This window comes from Aedes albopictus, chromosome 2, assembly GCF_035046485.1.
Source record: "Aedes albopictus strain Foshan chromosome 2, AalbF5, whole genome shotgun sequence".
NCBI lineage: Eukaryota > Metazoa > Arthropoda > Insecta > Diptera > Culicidae > Aedes > Aedes albopictus.
Window position 1 is genome coordinate 175,120,936 of NC_085137.1, and position 17,865 is coordinate 175,138,800.

Genomic DNA, 17,865 nt, shown 5'->3' on the forward strand with positions numbered 1-17,865 from the left:
CTGACTGGGAAAGCAGTATGGAAATTAATTAAAAGAAAATACAAGAGAACGTGCAAAATTAATGGCGGCCAAAGCCTGCGTGCGTGGAGTGGCTCCCGTCGAGAGACTTCAGCATCAGCGCAAAACAATGTGAGGCTTCGCTATTGTTTGTTCTGCGTGGGGTTAGATTTTTTTTTTCATTTCGGAAGGCGAGTCTGCAATTTTATTTTAAAGCCATCAAGTGGAGGGGAGATGTTCCGAACCCAATTTCAATAGATGAACAACAGACGACTGCCTTCCATGGAACGTTGCATGGCAATATCAATTTGTCGTTTTTCTGTCATATTGATTGCACTTTTTTTTATCAAGAAATTTATCAACATCCATCATTGCAGTGATGGTTTTATTTCGGAACGTTTGTCATTGGATGCTTACAGGGAAGTGAAAATCCAATCAACTTTCATTTGTGGCTTCAGTTCCAGCATCACAACGCTATGTCCTGTATATAGCTTCGTTGGTTACTTGCTATCGTCACCATAGGCAACATATATTGTTCAAACCATGATACTTTGAGGGCGCGTTTCCACTTACAGTCCGAGTCTTCCAAATAAACAAATAAGTTAAACCAGAGAAGAGAACTGTCAGACAAAAGAGGCACAAAACAAACAACAAAGAAAGAAATTAATTTTTAACCCAATGATGGTAACAGATAATGACATGGTCTTGAAAATTTTTGTTAGAGACAAAACGGAAGCTGAATTTGTTGCGTATTTTGCAACTCGTGAATAATCGATTATTACTAACCCAAAATCGAAAATTTTGAAGGTAAATCGTCAACAGCATTGCAATGTTTACTGACACGATCTTATCGCTCAAAAATCGCAATACAAGACATAAAAATATCTAAACTTGTGAAGTACGATCTTTATCCTATTCTGTTCAAGTTGGGACAAATTTTTATCGCATTGGGTGGATTGTCGCATCAAATGCAGGCTGTGGCATTGTTTTTATTGTTGCGCGACGCAGTTAACTAATAAGCATTTAAAAAGCCGTATTTCAGCTTTAAAACTGCATTATATCTGCTTCTTGTTGTATCATAGCAGTTCGACAGTTAAATTTCTCTATATAATCATTTTAAATGCCGTCCAAAATTTGACAGCCGTTGTGTAGCATTTCAAATGCAGAATGTTTTTTGATTAGCAAGCATTTCAACTAGTGCTTTATTGCCATAAAACTGCCAAGATAGATGAGTGATGTTAAAACTGCAATTTATGTGCCACGGCTGTAGGACCCATTATTATTCAGATGCCCTATCATTTATTGCTGACAATTAAGCAAATCATTGGGAGAACAGATGTCTTCCAAATAAATTCCATGATCGGTTTCTTATGCCATCGTGTCTCATGTGTGGTTGTCCTGGGCACAATGGATTAACTGCCGACGTGGTACTCAAGCCTTAAGTAGATAAAAAAATCAACACTCATTATCTGATCTTTCATAGTTTGTCCTGTAGAGCGATTCAGCACCATCTTCAAACAGAGGATTGAGGGATCGAATCCCAATTTCAGCGGGATCAGCTAAAGTAACTACAAAAAAATACAACAGCCTCAAATGTTGCATAGTAGAGAGTGAGAGAAAAATTTAAAAAGGAAGGGAAAGATATGAAGCGGCTGAAATAAGTGGGGAAAATATTTTTGTTTTTATTTTCGACAATTTGGGGATAGGAAGAATAAGCATTTAAATAGCCGTATATTGGGCCAAAACCTTCATTTAATTAGCACTTATGGCACATATACGCCAGACTAGTATTTGAGGACAGGCTGTAAAGGCGGATTTCACGCATTGCTTCACAATTTCCTCTAGAGTTTCTCCAAAACATCCTCTATAAAATCTTCCACGGATTTCCTTAAAAATATTCTCTATTTTTCAGGAATTTGTACGAAAAATCTTTCAGGAAATCATTCATGGATTCCTTCAGAAATGCATTCAGCAATCATATAACAAAATCAAAGGTTTCTCCAAAGATTTCTTTAGAAAATCTTCCGCAGAAATTCTTACAAGGATTACTTCAGAAATTCTTCCAGGGATTCTTTCAGAAATTTCCATGCAGTTTCATTCAAAAATTTATCATGAGATTCCTGCATAAATATGTCCAACGATTTCGAGTCCAAAGAAATCTTCAAGGCATTGCTTCCAAAACTAATCCATGGATCCTTCACAAAATACTCCAGGAATTCGGTCTTAAAATCTGCCAAGGTACAGACATTCTTTCGGCATTTCTTTTTTCAGAGATTCTTCCGGAGTTTCTTCTAGAAATTTTTCCTGAGCTTTCTTCAGTTTTCCTCTCCAGGAATTCTTCTTGGTTGATATTACAGGTAACAATTTTATGATCAATTTGCTTTCAATAAAACCAAAATTATTTTATTTTGAATTTATGATGATTCATATATCCTCCTCCAAGCAACTTTACTTTAAAATGTTACTTGGGTTCTATGGGTTCCTTCTGAAACATCACTGGGGATTACTTTAAACATTTTTCTTTGGGTTCGTTTAAATAATTCTTCGGAAATTTCTTCAAGAACTCCTCCCAAATTTTCTACCAGGATTTCTTTAGGAATTCTTTCGAAGAATCCTTAATAAATTCTTCCAGTGACTCAGACAATTTTCCAGATATTCCTTCAGTTATTTCTTCGAGAATTCCACGGTTTCCAGCGATTGTTCAGAAATTGCTTTAGAAATTCAAATTTTTAACGGTCCAGAAAATTCTGCTAAAACTCATCCAGAAACTCTTGCATTATTACTTTCAGTGAACTACTACAGGTAGGAACTACTCCAGACATTCTAGCAACAGTTAATATACCGATTAAACCAGTATTTCCTTAAGATATTCTTCGATGCATTACTCCAGAAATGTATGCGGTATTTTCTCTGAAGAATTTCTCCACGGAGTTTCTCAAAAAATATTCAAAAACATATCGCAGGAGTTTCTCCGGGAATTTTCTTAGTTTAGCGTTTTAGTTTTCTATGGATCTTTGCAGACGCAGATTCTAAGTAATCAGGATTGTTTTCGGATATTCGTGCTGTGATTTTCCCATAATACTTTCAGAAAATCCTTCAAAAATTTTATTGATGTATTTCTGCAGGAATTTTACTATGAATTCCTTGATATTTTTTTCAGGAATTCCACTGAAAAAAATCCTGGCAAGCTTCTTCATCAAGTTGCCAAGAAATTCCACCTAGGGTTCCTTTAAGAATTTTCCTGGGTTTTCTTCGAACATTCCTCCATTGATTAATTTTAACACACTTCATAAGATTTCTACAGGGACTGAAAGTTTGATCACTACCAAAAATCCTTCCACCTGAATGTGGAATTTGGTTGGAGTGCACACATACGTTCATAAAATGAGAGGTGCAAGCAGACAGTAAAGGGTAGATAACAGAGCACCTCAGGCATACACTTGAATTTCTTCTGGGTTTCCTTTTGAAGCTCCTTTGAGGAAATATATTTATCTCATGGGACTTGTTCAAAATTTTAGGATTTTCTATAGGAATTTCAGCAAGGAATTGGTTTGAAGGCTCTCCCAAGGAGTTTCAGACATTTTCTCAAAATTTCATTACAAATACTACAGATATTGGTGCATCTTCAAGAATTCTTTTAAAAATTCGCTCAACGATTCTTGCAAAATTTTTCTCAAGGATTGTTTATATCAAATACGGTTCCATCAGTAATATCTCCTGGGATGTCCCAAGAGGTGCCTGTAGAATTTGTTCAGATATTCCTCCAGGTTTTTCCAGAAGTTTTCCAGAAATTGAAAGAATATTTGGAAAACAAATCTGGAAGAAATTCCAAAAGATAATAAATAAAGAAGAATAAATCCAAAGCAATGCCAAGAGGAATATCTGTAGGAACTATTGGAGAAATCCATGGAGGAATTATTGTAGAAATTCATGTAGAAGAATCTCATGGCAATTAAAAAAAATGCCAGAAAAAACCCTGTTTAAATAAAATATTACCTGAAGGAATGAACCTGTAGAAATTCAGGTAATTATTTCTAAAATAATTTCTGGGAAAATCTGAATTTCTAAAGGAAAGCCCCAAAGAAATTTCTGAAGGAATCACTGATTTTTTGGGAAAAGGAATTCTCCTAGAGCTGATGTTTTCTGGAGATGTTTCTGAGGACCCGTAAATCAGTTTCAAGATTAATCTTTTGAGAAACTCTTGAAGAATGGCCAAGAAAAAATCCAGGGTGAATCCTTGAAAAAAAAAATTCTGGAGGAATTCCTGGAGAAAATTTCAAAGAAATCCATGGACAGTGATGCACTTTGGAGGGATATTAGGATGAATTTTTGGATAAATTCTTAAAAGGCATTCTAAGAAATGCTGCGAGAATTTTCTATCGGTAAATAATCCATTTTTTTTTTTTGATAAATCATCAAAGAATCCCCAAATGAATTTCTAGCGGTGTTGCTGAAAGTAATCCTGCTGATTTTTTTAGAAATTTTCGATTTTTTTTTTTTTTTGCAAAACTCATGAAAGGAATTCCAGAAAAAAATGTCCCTTCCAAAATAATTACAGAACAATTTCGTGAAATAATGGTGCATGGAAGAGTTTTCCCGGAAACACTTTCAATAAGGCGCAATAGTGAAGTTGTTTCCTTGGGGGCGTGCCAATGGTGCTTTTGATGTTCTACTTTAGATTCACTTTGGGGTTTCTCCCGGAGTTCATCTTAGGAGATTCTTCCCAGTTTTTCTCGGAGTTTTTTAGAATTTATCCTGGCTTTGTATCAAGATTTCTTCCGGAATTCATTCAGGGTTCCTTTTGGGATTTCTTCAGGAGTTATTGTTATTATTTGTCATGTAACTCTTTCCGCGATTTCCTCTTTCTTTTTTCAACGGTTTTCATTATAGTTGTTTTCAAGACTTCTTGCTGTGATTGTCTTGAGATTTACCTCAGAGATTCTTTTCCACGATTATTCCCAGTGTTCTACCTTGCATCCCCACCATCAACTACCTCAGGATTCTTATGGGTTTCCCTTTTGGGATTTCTCTAATACAAAGTTCAAGAGTTTTCACCCGAATTTTTCACGAGTTTTTTTTTTCGGAATACACTGGAACCTCTTTGTGCATTAGGGTAATTTTTGACCCAAACCGTGCACTACGTTAGAGAGTTATTCCTAATGTAGATTGAAAGAGCATTAGGAAGGTTAATACCATGGAGTGGTGATGCATAAATTGATAATATGCATAAAATTAAAACAGGGCAGAAAAAGAGGTAATAATGTGCATTACATTATGTCAGTACTTTAAATTTAGTTCTCAAAAAAAAAACCCACTGGGTGTTTCAGGCGCCAAGGGTTTTTTTGGGAGCCTGAAAGGAGGAGATTTAAGGAATATTTTGGAGGCTCTAAGGGAGAAGGCTTTGTTTAAGAGGCGTTTTAGAACGATTCAGGAATCTCCAGGGCCGTACATGAAATCCCTCAAAACGCTAAAACACCCATGAAACCCTCTTCATTATCTCAATCCACCGGCGATTGCGGAAACCCCCTGAAACAATCCTTAATCCACCTAAGACTCTCTGGAACGCCTCTGAGACCCCAAGGAACCCCTTGAAATCCCCTGAGACTACCCAAAACGCCCCTGAAGCCCTCTGAAATGTCCTGAACTCTCCAAACGTCCCTGAGACTCCCAGAAACCTCTTTGATCCCTCTGAGGTACCCTGATATGCCCTTGAGACTCTCCGAGCCCCCAGACCCTCCTTAGAACTCACAGAAATCCCATAAAATTTCCCTGTTACATCCAAAGCACAGACAAACAGAAGCCTCAATCACTTCTCACTTCTAACCGTTTGCCTGAAACCGATTTGAATTTTCCTGAGAATCCCCTGCATTCCCCTGCGACCACCTAAAATGCAGCTGAGACTCTCTGAGCCCTCCAAAACATGCCCTTGAGACTCTCAGAGCCGCCTGAAACCCCATGGAACTTCTTGAAATCCCATAAAATCTCCTCCCTTCACAAACTTCACTGAAACCTCTCTGAATTCTCCTGAGATCATCTAAAGAGCACCTGATAGCCCCTGAGAGGCCCGTGAGAAACATTGAGACTCCCTGAAATGCCCTTGAAAACCATCAAATCGCTCTTGCGATCTGCTCTTGAAACGCCTCTGGAGCTCCCCTGAATTTTCTTGAGTATCCCAGAAAACCCCCTGGAATCATTTGCGATACCTGATACACCCCTGGAACTCCCTGAGATTAGCTCTGATATGTCCTAAACCATCGCCCTACACTCATCCTTCTTGAAACCCCCTGAAACTCCTCGAAATATCTGGTGAATCTCATGAGGAACTTCGGGAAGAACTGCTGGAGAAATCCCGATAAAAATTGGTACATGTCTGAAAAACTTCAGGCTGTAAGAATGAGTGGAAATAAGGGAGCTCCAAGAATTCTGAAAAAGATAAATCTTCGAAGGAACTAAGGAAAGAATCTGACGAGAAACTCCGAAGTAAGCCCGGAAAAATTCTTTGGTAGAAATTCCTGGGAGAAGTGTACAAAAGTATCGCAAAAATCCCTGGGAAACTTATGGAAAGGTTTCCCAGAAAACCACGAAAAGGGTCTCCGGAGAAATCACCCAAGAACCTCTGGAAGAAATCCCGGGAAGTGCTCTTGCAGAAACCCTGCTAGAGCTCCTGTAGATCGAACTCTGGTAGAAATCCTGGATATAAATCTCAGTCCCTGAAGAACCACCGAAAAATCCTGGAAAGAACTTTGGGAACAGACAGGGGAAAACCTATAGGTTGAGTCTTGGGAGAAACTCCTTGAGAAATCAAGAAGGAAACTCTAAGGCATAGGTTCCCAAACTTTCCGGTGCGCGACCCCTTTTTGCCAGCAGACGCACTTTTCGCGACCCACCATAGAAATTTCCTCATTTGTTGTCTGTTACAGTAAAATATTCGACTGTCCCTCGCAACCCCCTGGATGAATGCCGGCAACCACCTGGGGGGTTGCGACCCACAGTTTGGGAAACCATGCTCTGAGGAATCTCCAGGAACTCAATATGCGGGAGAAATCGTGGAAAGCATTCTGTAAGAAACTGCGTAGGGATACGGAATAGGAATTGCGGTAAAAAAACAGAAGGAATCCCGTAAGGAATTCAGGATGAATCCGGGAAAAAGATTCGGGTGAAATTCTGAATAGATTTGTAATCATACAGTGTATTAAACAATTGTCCGTACAGCAATTTTTTTGTCAAAATAATTTTTCATTCAAATGTTTATAACTTTTTTATACGTCAATCAAAAACGCTGAAATTTTGACCAATTATAACCCATATATTAAAGCTAAATTGGTAAAATTTTGAGCGAGATCGAATAAGTTTTCTGAAGGTTATAGAACTTTTAGTAAAACTTATTAGATCTTTGAACACATTTTTAAAAAAATATATCTCAGTATGTACTTGATGATTTTTTTTTCATTTTTTTTGTGTGTCACATCTTATAACTAAGGCTTTCGTATGCAGCTATGTTTGGGGTTTTATATTGACTACAAAAAATATGCTTATGTAGTTGACGATGTTTAAAAATTTACCATATTTTGCACATACAATCTGCCAAACGTTTTCCACCAATAAAAGTGCATTAACTGAACGAAAAATCCATAGGACCTACTCTTCATATGTAGTTTAGTAGGTCCTGTATAAAAATATTACATTAAGAGAGTTTAAAAAAGTTGAAAACACTTTTCACTTTTATTGATCAAAATATGAAAAATTTTTACAGCACTGATTTGCGTTGCGTAATGAACCATTACAGCACTGTTTTCAGTTTTGATCAACTTCTTGATGCTTTCTGAACGCAGTTTTGAAAATTTGTGACAATACTCTGTATAACCTGCTATGATCAGATTTTCTTAAACATGGCTATGAGCATCAGTGTGCAGTTTGATGCAAAAGTTTTGTTAAAAACTATCCTCAAGCGGTAATTTATGAACCTGCAAAAAACGTTGTACGCAACTCGGTGCCGAACTCGATTTTTACAGCACTCGTCGTAATTATCCAACTCGGCAAGCCTAGTTGGATAAATGTACGACTCGTGCTGTAAAAATCTTCATTCTGCACCTTGTTGCGTAAACTACTATTGCGTAAAAGATGTACGTACGGATAATAACATTACCGTTTGATGATCATGTGTGCCAATGTGAGCTTCCCAATCGCCACTTGCAGGCGCTTCAATTTGTCTACGAAATGCGAGGTGACTAGAGGCTAGGAGGTCACGACAGCCAAGTTTCGGAACCGATGCGCCGGTGATATGCCCCAAGTTGGTTCTCTTGATATGAGAAGCATAATAATAGAACAACGTTGGATCGATTTCCGCTGTCTACACGGAAAATCCAAACTACCTAATTTTTGGGTCGATTTTACTCAAAATTGAGTATATCGAATAAACTCGTTACCCAAAATTAGGTTGTTTCCCTCTCTGGCTCACCGATGCTGTCAAAAACAAACAGAGATGCATCTACCCAAAGGGGGTCCTTGACCCCAATAAGCCAATTTTGGGTAAATGTCGGTTTACTCAAAATTGAGTTGAATGACGGGGGTCTTAGGTTGAATTTACCTACCATAATTGAATTTTATTGGCTTTTCTCGGTGAACTTAATACTACTCAAAGAAGGAGGGAGTAACGAAAGTAATGAAAGAAACGGTGGATAGGTATTAGGTAGGTGGTATTAAGTTCACCGAGAAAAGCCAATAAAATTCAATTATGATAAAGTCATGCGGTGATTAAACCTAGAAAGTAAAATCCAGTTGGCAAGAAAGAATGAAACTCGGTTCGAATAAGATCATTTGGACACAATAGGAGCATACGAGATGAAAGCGCGAAAATCAAATAAGTAACGTTCGCTCGATATGAATCTCTGAACAAGTGTCACAGATCGATAGAACCGAAAGCAAAGCCGAACAACATTTAACAGATCACAACCACGATCTTTTTGCCTGTCTAGGGCTAGTAGTCATCATCAAACTACTAGTACCTAGTCGTTCAACACGAGAACGTTAGGCAAAGGCAGGCCCGGATTAAGGATTGTGGGGGCCCGGGGCCCGAGCGGATGTGGAGGCCCCTCGGAGAGATGACCAATAATGTTTTTCCTTATTTTCGAACAGTTCTTGAGCAATATGAAAAATAAAGTTACTGTTAGCAACCAAAAAAGGTTTATGTGGGGGCCCCTAAAATGTGGGGGCCCGGGGCCCGGGCCCCCCCGGCCCCCCCTTAGATCCGGCCCTGGGCAAAGGGGTCGTCGTTGTGATTGTGTTGTTCAATTATGGCCCTCTGTTAATTTTCAACTTCTATTCAATTTCTCTCGTCGCACACTTGCGATTCTATGCACCGTTTCTTTCATTACTTTCGTTACTCCCTCCTTCTTTGAGTAGTATTAAGTTCACCGAGAAAAGTCAATAAAATTCAATTATGATAAAGTCATGCGGTGATTAAACCTAGAAAGTGAATTTACCTACTCTTGAGTATATTTTTTAGCTGGGAGTAAAGGCAATCTACCTAGCGTGAGTTTAATCGATTTACTCAAATTTTGGCTTATTGGGCCGAACTTTGGAATTGCGTCAAAAGAACTCAATTTTGGGTAGTTTGGCGGTTCCGTGTAGTGCTGATTTATTTCATACCACATTGTTGCGATGAAGCACAACGATCATTCTGTCATTTCTTTCTGTTGTCATTCCGTCAATTCAGTTGAATCGGCGTGGCTTACTTTGTTCAAATATGGTTCGGCTCTGGGGTTAATGCTTCCTAATACCTCTAATATCGCTAATCAATATTAGAGCTGTCCCGCCCCTAGGGTTTGCATATCTTTTTTCATCTGTTTAGTCTTTGCTATATGTGATGTTATTGAACTAGGTATTTTTTATTTTCGATTTATCTAGATTTAACAAGATTTAGCTGGAATTCTAATCTTTCGAGTTCTAATCTTTGTAGTTCTTCCAAATGAGGGATGGCAATTGTTGTTTTGTTGCGAAATCTAAGAGTTCTGGAAAGCTACAGTTGAGCAATTTGTATGGAGATTTCACTTGTTTGCGTTCTGTCCCGAAAGGGGTATACATATTACCACTACTGTTACCCATTGTAATCTACGAGGGGTAGGTCACAGAACAGATGTGTATCTTCGAACAAATGTGATGTTTCGAGGTGGAAGTCGCGAAATTGTTAGTTGGAAAACTAGATTGGAATGAATTTCCATGGGAAAATAAAAAAATCATCAAAGCGTGCTACGCCGCCTCCCTATGCTCGCTGCAGGCTAAAGCTTGACTTCCACCACCAGGTTCGCTAGTGTTGAGCTATCAAACGGGCAGTGCTTTTCGTGACGAAGATTCACCCCCGTGGGTAGATGGTAGGTGTGAATGATCGTGAATCAAAATGTGGGTTGTTATAGCAATTCGTTACCATGGAACACCTCTTCTTCCTAACAGCGTGACGTAATTTGTGCACGGCCCCTAAGTGAATGTAAGGCTGCCAGATATTTGCAGTGGGTAGCACCGTGTAATTAGAATCACAACTGTATTCAAATCTTGATTCAAATATTATGTATGCAGAAAATGTTTCATAAAAATGCGATTTATTTAAAGATATGAACCAGTTGATCCATCATACTGATGTTGCTTTCATTCCATTGTTATAGTGTCAACCACGGGGCGTGGAATTTTCAACTGGAATAGTTTGTATCAGCGGTCACTTGCGGACTTAATCCCACCATAGTTCGAATAATGGTTCAACTATAAAATCCAATTTCATTTGAATAAACACCTCGATTGTACTGTGCATTTATCGCCCATCGCTATTTCAAAGCATTTTTTTTTGCTCTGTTCTAGATAGCTTCAACGTTATTCAATTCATTTTCGATTTTTTCTTCTTCTCTTTTAATTGATCCAGTGGAAATGCCCGGTCACTATGGATGGGAATCCTCTGGGCGCTAACGTCGGGAAGTGGCGTGGCGGTAGCGTTACTCCAAGGATCGGCAGGACCGCTGATTGGTGTTGCGATTTCTGCCTCACTGCTTCCACCGGTTGTTAATTGTGTGAGTATTATTTTTTGCTTGTGCAGTTCAAATTGATGGGAGTTTTTGTTCTTGGTTGAGTGTGATGTAAGCGGGTTCGAGGCCAGCAGCAATGGGGGGAGAACTTTCCTTATATGTATTATTACCAATCACCTTTAACACGCTAAGTACCGACAGGCAAAAAAACGTGGAACTGTTTTTTTTGCACATCCATATCTCAGCAGTTAGTGAACCAAATTTCAATCTTTTTGCGTTAACGGAATCCTACACTATCCTAGAGAGGTGTAGTGAAAGCCGATTGGAATTTCATGCACCTTCCGGTGAGAACCAGGCGAAAACATTAGTTCCACATTTTTAACTTCTTCCGGTTCCGTTTTGTTCCCGGTTTGGTTGTGAGTACCATGTCTTTGTAGCGAGTTCTTTCGGAACCTCGACAAGATAGCAACAATCTGTCTTCGGCAAAGTTGTTCAGAACAACGACCACTTCCTGGTGATGGATTTTTTAGTTCCGAATTTTTCCACCACGTGGCGCTAGTGTACATAGTGACTTCCGGTATGACTTTGGAGAGATATAGCACGAGATTGAAGCAAAATAGGAAGATGCGATGTTCGGCAAAGTTGTTCAGGACTACGAGTACTTCCAGTTCATGAAGTGCATAGTTCGGAATTTCACCGCCACGTGGCGCTAGTGTACATAGCGACTTCCGGTACGACTTTGATGGGATATAGCACGAGATTGAAGCCAGATAGGAAGATGCAATCTTCGGCAAAGTTGTTCAGGATTACGAATACTTCCAGTTCATGAAGTGCATAGTTCTGAATTTCACCACCACGTGGCGCTAGTGTACATAGTGACTTCCGGTATGACTTTGGTGGGATATAGCACGAGATTGAAGCCTGATAGGAAGATGCGATGTTCGGCAAAGTTGTTCAGGACTACGAGTACTTCCAGTTCATGAAGTGCATAGTTCGGAATTTCACCACCACGTGGCGCTAGTGTACATAGTGACTTCTGGTACGACTTTGATGGGATATAGCACGAGATTGAGGCCAGATAGGAAGACGCGATCTTCGGCAAAGTTGTTCAGGACTACGAGTACTTCCAGGTCTTGAAGAGCATAGTTCAAAATTTCCCACCACGTGGCGCTAGTGTACATAGCTACTTCTGGTATGACTTTTTAGGGATATAACACGAGATTGAAGCCAGATAGGAAGATGCAATCTTTGGCAAAGTTGTTCAGGATTACGAATACTTCCAGTTCATGAAGTGCATAGTTCGGAATTTCACCACCACGTGGCGCTAGTGTACATAGTGACTTCAGGTACGACATTGGTGGGATATAGCACGAGATTGAAGCCAGATAGGAAGATGCGATCTTCGGCAAAGTTGTTCAAGACTACGAGTACTTCCAGGTCATGAAGAGCATAGTTCAAAATTTCACCACCACGTGGCGCTAGTGTACATATTGACTTCCGGTATGACTTTGGAGAGATATAGACCGAGATTGAAGCAAAATAGGAAGATGCGATGTTCGGCAAAGCTGTTCAGGACTACGAGTACTTCCAGGTCTTGAAGAGCATAGTTCAAAATTTCACCACCACGTGGCGCTAGTGTATATAGTGACTTCCGGTACGACTTTGATGGGATATAGCATGAGATTGAAGCCAGATAGGAAGATGCGATCTTCGGCAAAGTTGTTCAGGACTACGAGTACTTCCAGGTCTTGAAGAGCATAGTTCAAAATTTCACCACCACGTGGCGCTAGTGTACATAGTGACTTCCGGTACGACCTTGGTGGGATATAGCACGAGATTAAAGCCAGATAGGAGGATGTGATCTACGGCCAAGTTGTTCAGGACTACGACTACTTACAGGTGATGAAGAGCATAGTTCAGAATTTCACCACCACGTGGCCCTAGTGTACATAGTGACTTCCGGTACGTTTTTGGTGGGATATAACACGAGATTGAAGCCAGATAGGAAGATGCGATCTTCGGCAAAGTTGTTCAGGATTACGAATACTTCCAGGTCATGAAGAGCATTGTTCCAAATTTCACCATCACGGACGCTAGTGTACATAGTTACTTCCGGTACGACTTTGGTGGGATAAAGCACGAGATTGAAGCCCGACAAGAAAGTACGATCTTCGGCAAAGTTGTTCAGGACTACGAGTACTTCCAGTTCCGAACGTCACCACCACGTGGCGCTAGTGTACATAATAATCTCCGGTACGAATTTCATGAGGTATTGAACGATCTTCAAGTCTGATAGGAAGGCAAAATTGTTCAGGACTACGAGCACTACCGGGTTTGGAATTTCACCATTTGATAGTATACAAAAAACGATTTTTAAGAGCTATGCAAGAGAAATTTAGGCCAGATTGGGACTTCTCTGACTCACTCGAAGGATTGTACTGACAATTTATCTAGCTATTTGTATGGGAATTCCTCAAGGACATTCTGACAAGGAATTTCCTCAGGGTTTGTCCTGGGATTTTTTTTCAATGATATATTCGAGAAATTAATTAGGGATTTTTGTTCCACGGATTCCTACTGGAATTTCTTTAGAATTTTATTCAAGCATTTCTCCAGTGGTTCTTATGGAATAAACTCGCCTATTTATTATGTCTTCAGGAATTCCTCCGGATATTTTTCAAAGTATTCCTCCAGGAATTCCTCAAAATATTGTTCAAGAAATTCTTTTTCCAAGGATTCCTGTGAATATTCATTCGTGGAATTCCCAATTGAATTTATGCAGTCGTTATTACTAAAATTCTCCACGGACATCCTTCAGGTATCCCTCCTGAGATTCCAGCTGAATTTCTTCCAGTAAAGGAATTGCTTCTGGAATTTTTTGAAATATTCTTCCAGGAGTTCTTCAAGAAATAGTTCAATAATTCATACAAAGATTTTTCCTAAAATCCTAGCTATTCGAAAAATTCTTCGAAATTTCACCAAGCATTCTTTGGGATTTTTCAGAGATTGCTTCGGAAATGCCTCCCAAGATTCCTTCGAATATCCATTCTCCTGCGATTTCTTTGCCAAATTCTTCCAGGGATTCCATCGGGATTTCTCTAGTGATTTTTTGGAAATTCCTTTAGCGGTCCTTTCTGAGTTATTTCCAAGATTTCTTTCGGGAAATCATCTGGGTGATTCCATTTGGGATCCTTGAGTATTGTTTCGCAAATCTTTCCAGGGATTCAGGGGATTTTCCAGTGATATCTTCATAAATTCACCCAAGCATACCTTCATATTTTCTACATGGAATTTTTAACAGAGATTCTGGAGTTCCTCTAGATGCCCGTTTGTATTTTCCTTCATGAACCCATCTTCTAACGCTTTTTTTCCCCAAGAATTCCTTCAGAAATTCCTCCGGAGCATGAAAACTTCAACGATTTCATTTCAAATCACTCCGGAGCTTCTTCCTGCGATTCACTTACGATAAATTTTGGTGGTTCTTTCAGAGATTCATTATGATACTCCCGAATTTAGGAAAGTTTTTTAGTGATGCTTTCGGAATATGTTTTGTAGGGATTACTACGTAATTTTTTCCTAGAGTTCGTTCGCGAAGTCCTCGAAAGATTCCTTCAGAAATTTATGCAGTGATTTATTCGGAAATTCCTCTTCAGAGTGCCCGAGTCCGTGGCGCAGTTGATCACATGTCCCCCTTTATTTATGGATGGTCATGGGTTTGATATATTTTTCTGGATAATAAATATGAAGTTGGATCAAATTTATTTGAATATCTTTGCTAAAACTTGTGTAAATCATCATTATGAGAATATCATCTGAAGTTTACATTTTTCACGAAAACAAAAATCTGCCATGAGATCAAAGCTTTTGCAATGATTATACTAAAACCTTAATTATACTAGAACTGAATCTATTGAAGAAACGCCTTGGGCATTCGCGGAAAGTATTTCTGTAGATATTCTTAGGGAATACTCTCCAAGTGGTCCTGAAATGATCCTTGATCCTTGAACGTGCGAGCTAGACTCGTACCTTTCTATCTGGCTTTAATCTTGTGATACATCTCACTAAAGACGTATCGGAAGTCACTATGTACACTAGCATCACGTGGTGGTGGAATTCGGAACTATGTTCTTCATGACCTGGAAGTACTCGTCATGAACAACATTTTCGTAAATCACACCTTCCTATCTGGCTTCATTCTAATGATATAGCGCTACGTGGTGGTGTTAGTCGGAACTATGCTCTTCATGACCTGGAAGTACTCACAGTTCTGAACAACTTTGCCGAACATCGTATCTTTCTGTCTGGCAAAGTCTTACCGGAAGTAACTATGTGCACTTTCGCCACGTTGTGGTGAAATTCTGCTCTTCATAAACAGGAAGTACTCGTAGTCCTTAACAACTTTGGCGAAGATCGCATCTTCCTATATGGCTTCAATCTCGTGCTATATCCCACCAAGGTCGTTCCGTAAGAAGCTATGAACACTAGCGCCACGTGGTGGTTAAATTTTGAACTACGCTCTTCATGACCTGGAAGTAATCGTAATTCTAAACATTTTTGTCGAAGATCGTACCTTCCTATCCTGCTTTAATCTTGTGATATACAGTCGAGTCTCTTACTAAACGAATTTCTATTAAACGGACTCCTATTAAACGAACTCCTACTAGACAGGGGTGAGCGTTATAGGAGACTAAGAGCTTATGGGATTTCGGCATTTTGGGGGTGTGGTCTATTATCTCGGGTGTGTTAAGAGTTAACGCAATACTTTCTTTGGCAAAGTTTTAGGGCTTGATAAGATCTACCATTTAGAATCCTGATAACTTAGAAAGTTGGTGTCTTCGGTAAAGTTGATCAGTATAACATAAACTTACATAAAAATAAACACTTGTTTCGCAATTCTGCCACTAGGCGGCGTTTACCGGGTTTTTTCGTCTTTTTTCGATATTTTTGGCTGTTTTTCGGCTTGGCAAAACTAGTGTCGCTTCCCCCGATAACTTAGAAAGTTGATGTCTTCGGAAAAGTTGATCAGAATGACAAGAACTTACATAAAAATAAACACTTGGTTCAAAATTCTGCCACTAGGAGGCGCTAGTGAACTTTCAAATTTTAGAAATCTCATAGCTCAGAATCCTGATAATTTAGGAAGTTGGTGTTTTCGGCAAAGTTAGTCAGTATGACATAAACTTACATAAAAATAAACATTTGTTTCGCAATTCTGCCACTAGGCGGAGTTTACCGGGTTTTTTCGTCTTTTTTCGATTTTTTTGGCGGTTTTTCGGCTCAGCAAAACTAGTGTCGCTCCCCCCGATAACTTAGAAAGATGGTGTCTTTGTCAAAGTTGATCAGAATGACATAAACTTACATAAAAATAAACAATTGTTTCGCAATTCTGCCACTAGGCGGCGCCAGTGAACATACAAATTTTAGAAATCTCATAGCTCAGAATCCTGATAACTTAGAAAGTTGGTGACTTCGGCAAAGTTGATCAGAATGACATAAACTTACATAAAAATAAACAATTTTTCGCAATTCTGCGTTATTATTATTATTATTTATTAAAGACACTTTACCACGTTTGGTAGTGGCATTCGTGTCTGCCTTATAAATTCTGCGTTAGTGAACATGCAAAGCCGAAAAACCGCCAAAAAAAAAAAGTCGAAAAAAGACGAAAAAACCCGGTAAACGCCGCCTAGTGGCAGAATTGCAAAACAAATGTTTATTTTTATGTAAGTTTATGTCATACTGATCAACTTTGCCGAAAACACCAACTTCCTAAGTTATCAGAATTCTGAGCTATGATATTTCTAAAATTTGCAAGTTCACTAGCGCCTCCTAGTGGCAGAATTTTAAAACAAGTGTTTATTTTTATGTAAGTTTATGTCATTCTGATCAACTTTGCCGAAGACACCAACTTTCAAAGTTATCAGGATTCTGAGCTATGAGATTTCTAAAATTTGCATGTTCACTAGCGCCGCCTAGTGGCAGAATTGCGAAACAAGTGTTTATTTTTATGTAAGTTCATGTCATACTGATCAACTTTGCCGAAGACACCATCTTCCTAAGTTATCGGGATTCTGAGATATGAGGTTTTGAAATTTTATTTGCTCACTAGCGCCGCCCAGTGGAGGAATTTCGAACTTCGCAACTCATCGTCAGTAAGTTATTGGCGTACCCAACAACTTTCCCGAAGACACTATCCTTCCAAATTATCAGGGTCTTGAGCTGTCGCATATCGTAACGTTTGCTTGACAACCTGATATGGCTCCCGTAGTGCAATTTAGCATCAAATTGTTGATGGTCCCTCTAGCGGCCAAATTGCCAACTAATCATATGAACCAAAGTTCTAAATGGTAGATCTTATCAAGCCCTAAAACTTTGCCAAAGAAAGTATTGCGTTAACTCTTAACACACCCGAGATAATAGGCCACACCCCCAAAATGCCGAAATCCCATAAGCTCTTAGTCTCCTATTAAGCGGATTCCTATTGCGCCCCCCGACCAGTGATCTTATAAGAGTCTCGACTGTATAGCACTAGCACTAGCGCCACGTGGTGGTTAAATTCTGAACTATGCTCTTCATGACCTGGAAGTACTCGTAGTCCTATGTACACTAGCGACAGGGCCCATATAGCCGAGGCGGTAAACGCACGGGTATTCAGCATGACCATGCTGAGGGTGACGGGTTCGATTCCCGGTCGGTCCAGGATCTTTTCGTAAAGGAAATTTCCTTGACTTCCTTGGGCATAGAGTATCTTCGTGCCTGCCACACGATATACGCATGCAAAATGGTCATTGGCAGAGGAAGCTCTCAGTTAATAACTGTGGAAGTGCTCATCTGTAGAACACTAAGCTGAGAAGCAGGC

General features: G+C 39.4%; 2 protein-coding genes across 13 annotated transcripts in view; one reads left to right on the forward strand and one right to left on the reverse strand.

Moving 5' to 3' along the window:
- LOC109418248 (uncharacterized) overlaps positions 1–17,865 on the reverse strand; it is a 755,006-nt gene that overhangs the window by 438,067 nt on the left and 299,074 nt on the right. The gene's annotated exons all lie outside the window — the stretch shown is intronic.
- Positions 1–17,865, forward strand: part of LOC109621307 (uncharacterized) — a 155,261-nt gene that overhangs the window by 60,478 nt on the left and 76,918 nt on the right. For all 12 annotated transcript variants that reach the window (XM_062850751.1, XM_062850750.1, XM_062850752.1 and 9 more), the window contains exon 9: positions 10,907–11,051. In XM_062850751.1, the coding sequence (XP_062706735.1) occupies positions 10,907–11,051 (145 nt within the window). The remainder of the gene's footprint in view (positions 1–10,906; positions 11,052–17,865) is intronic.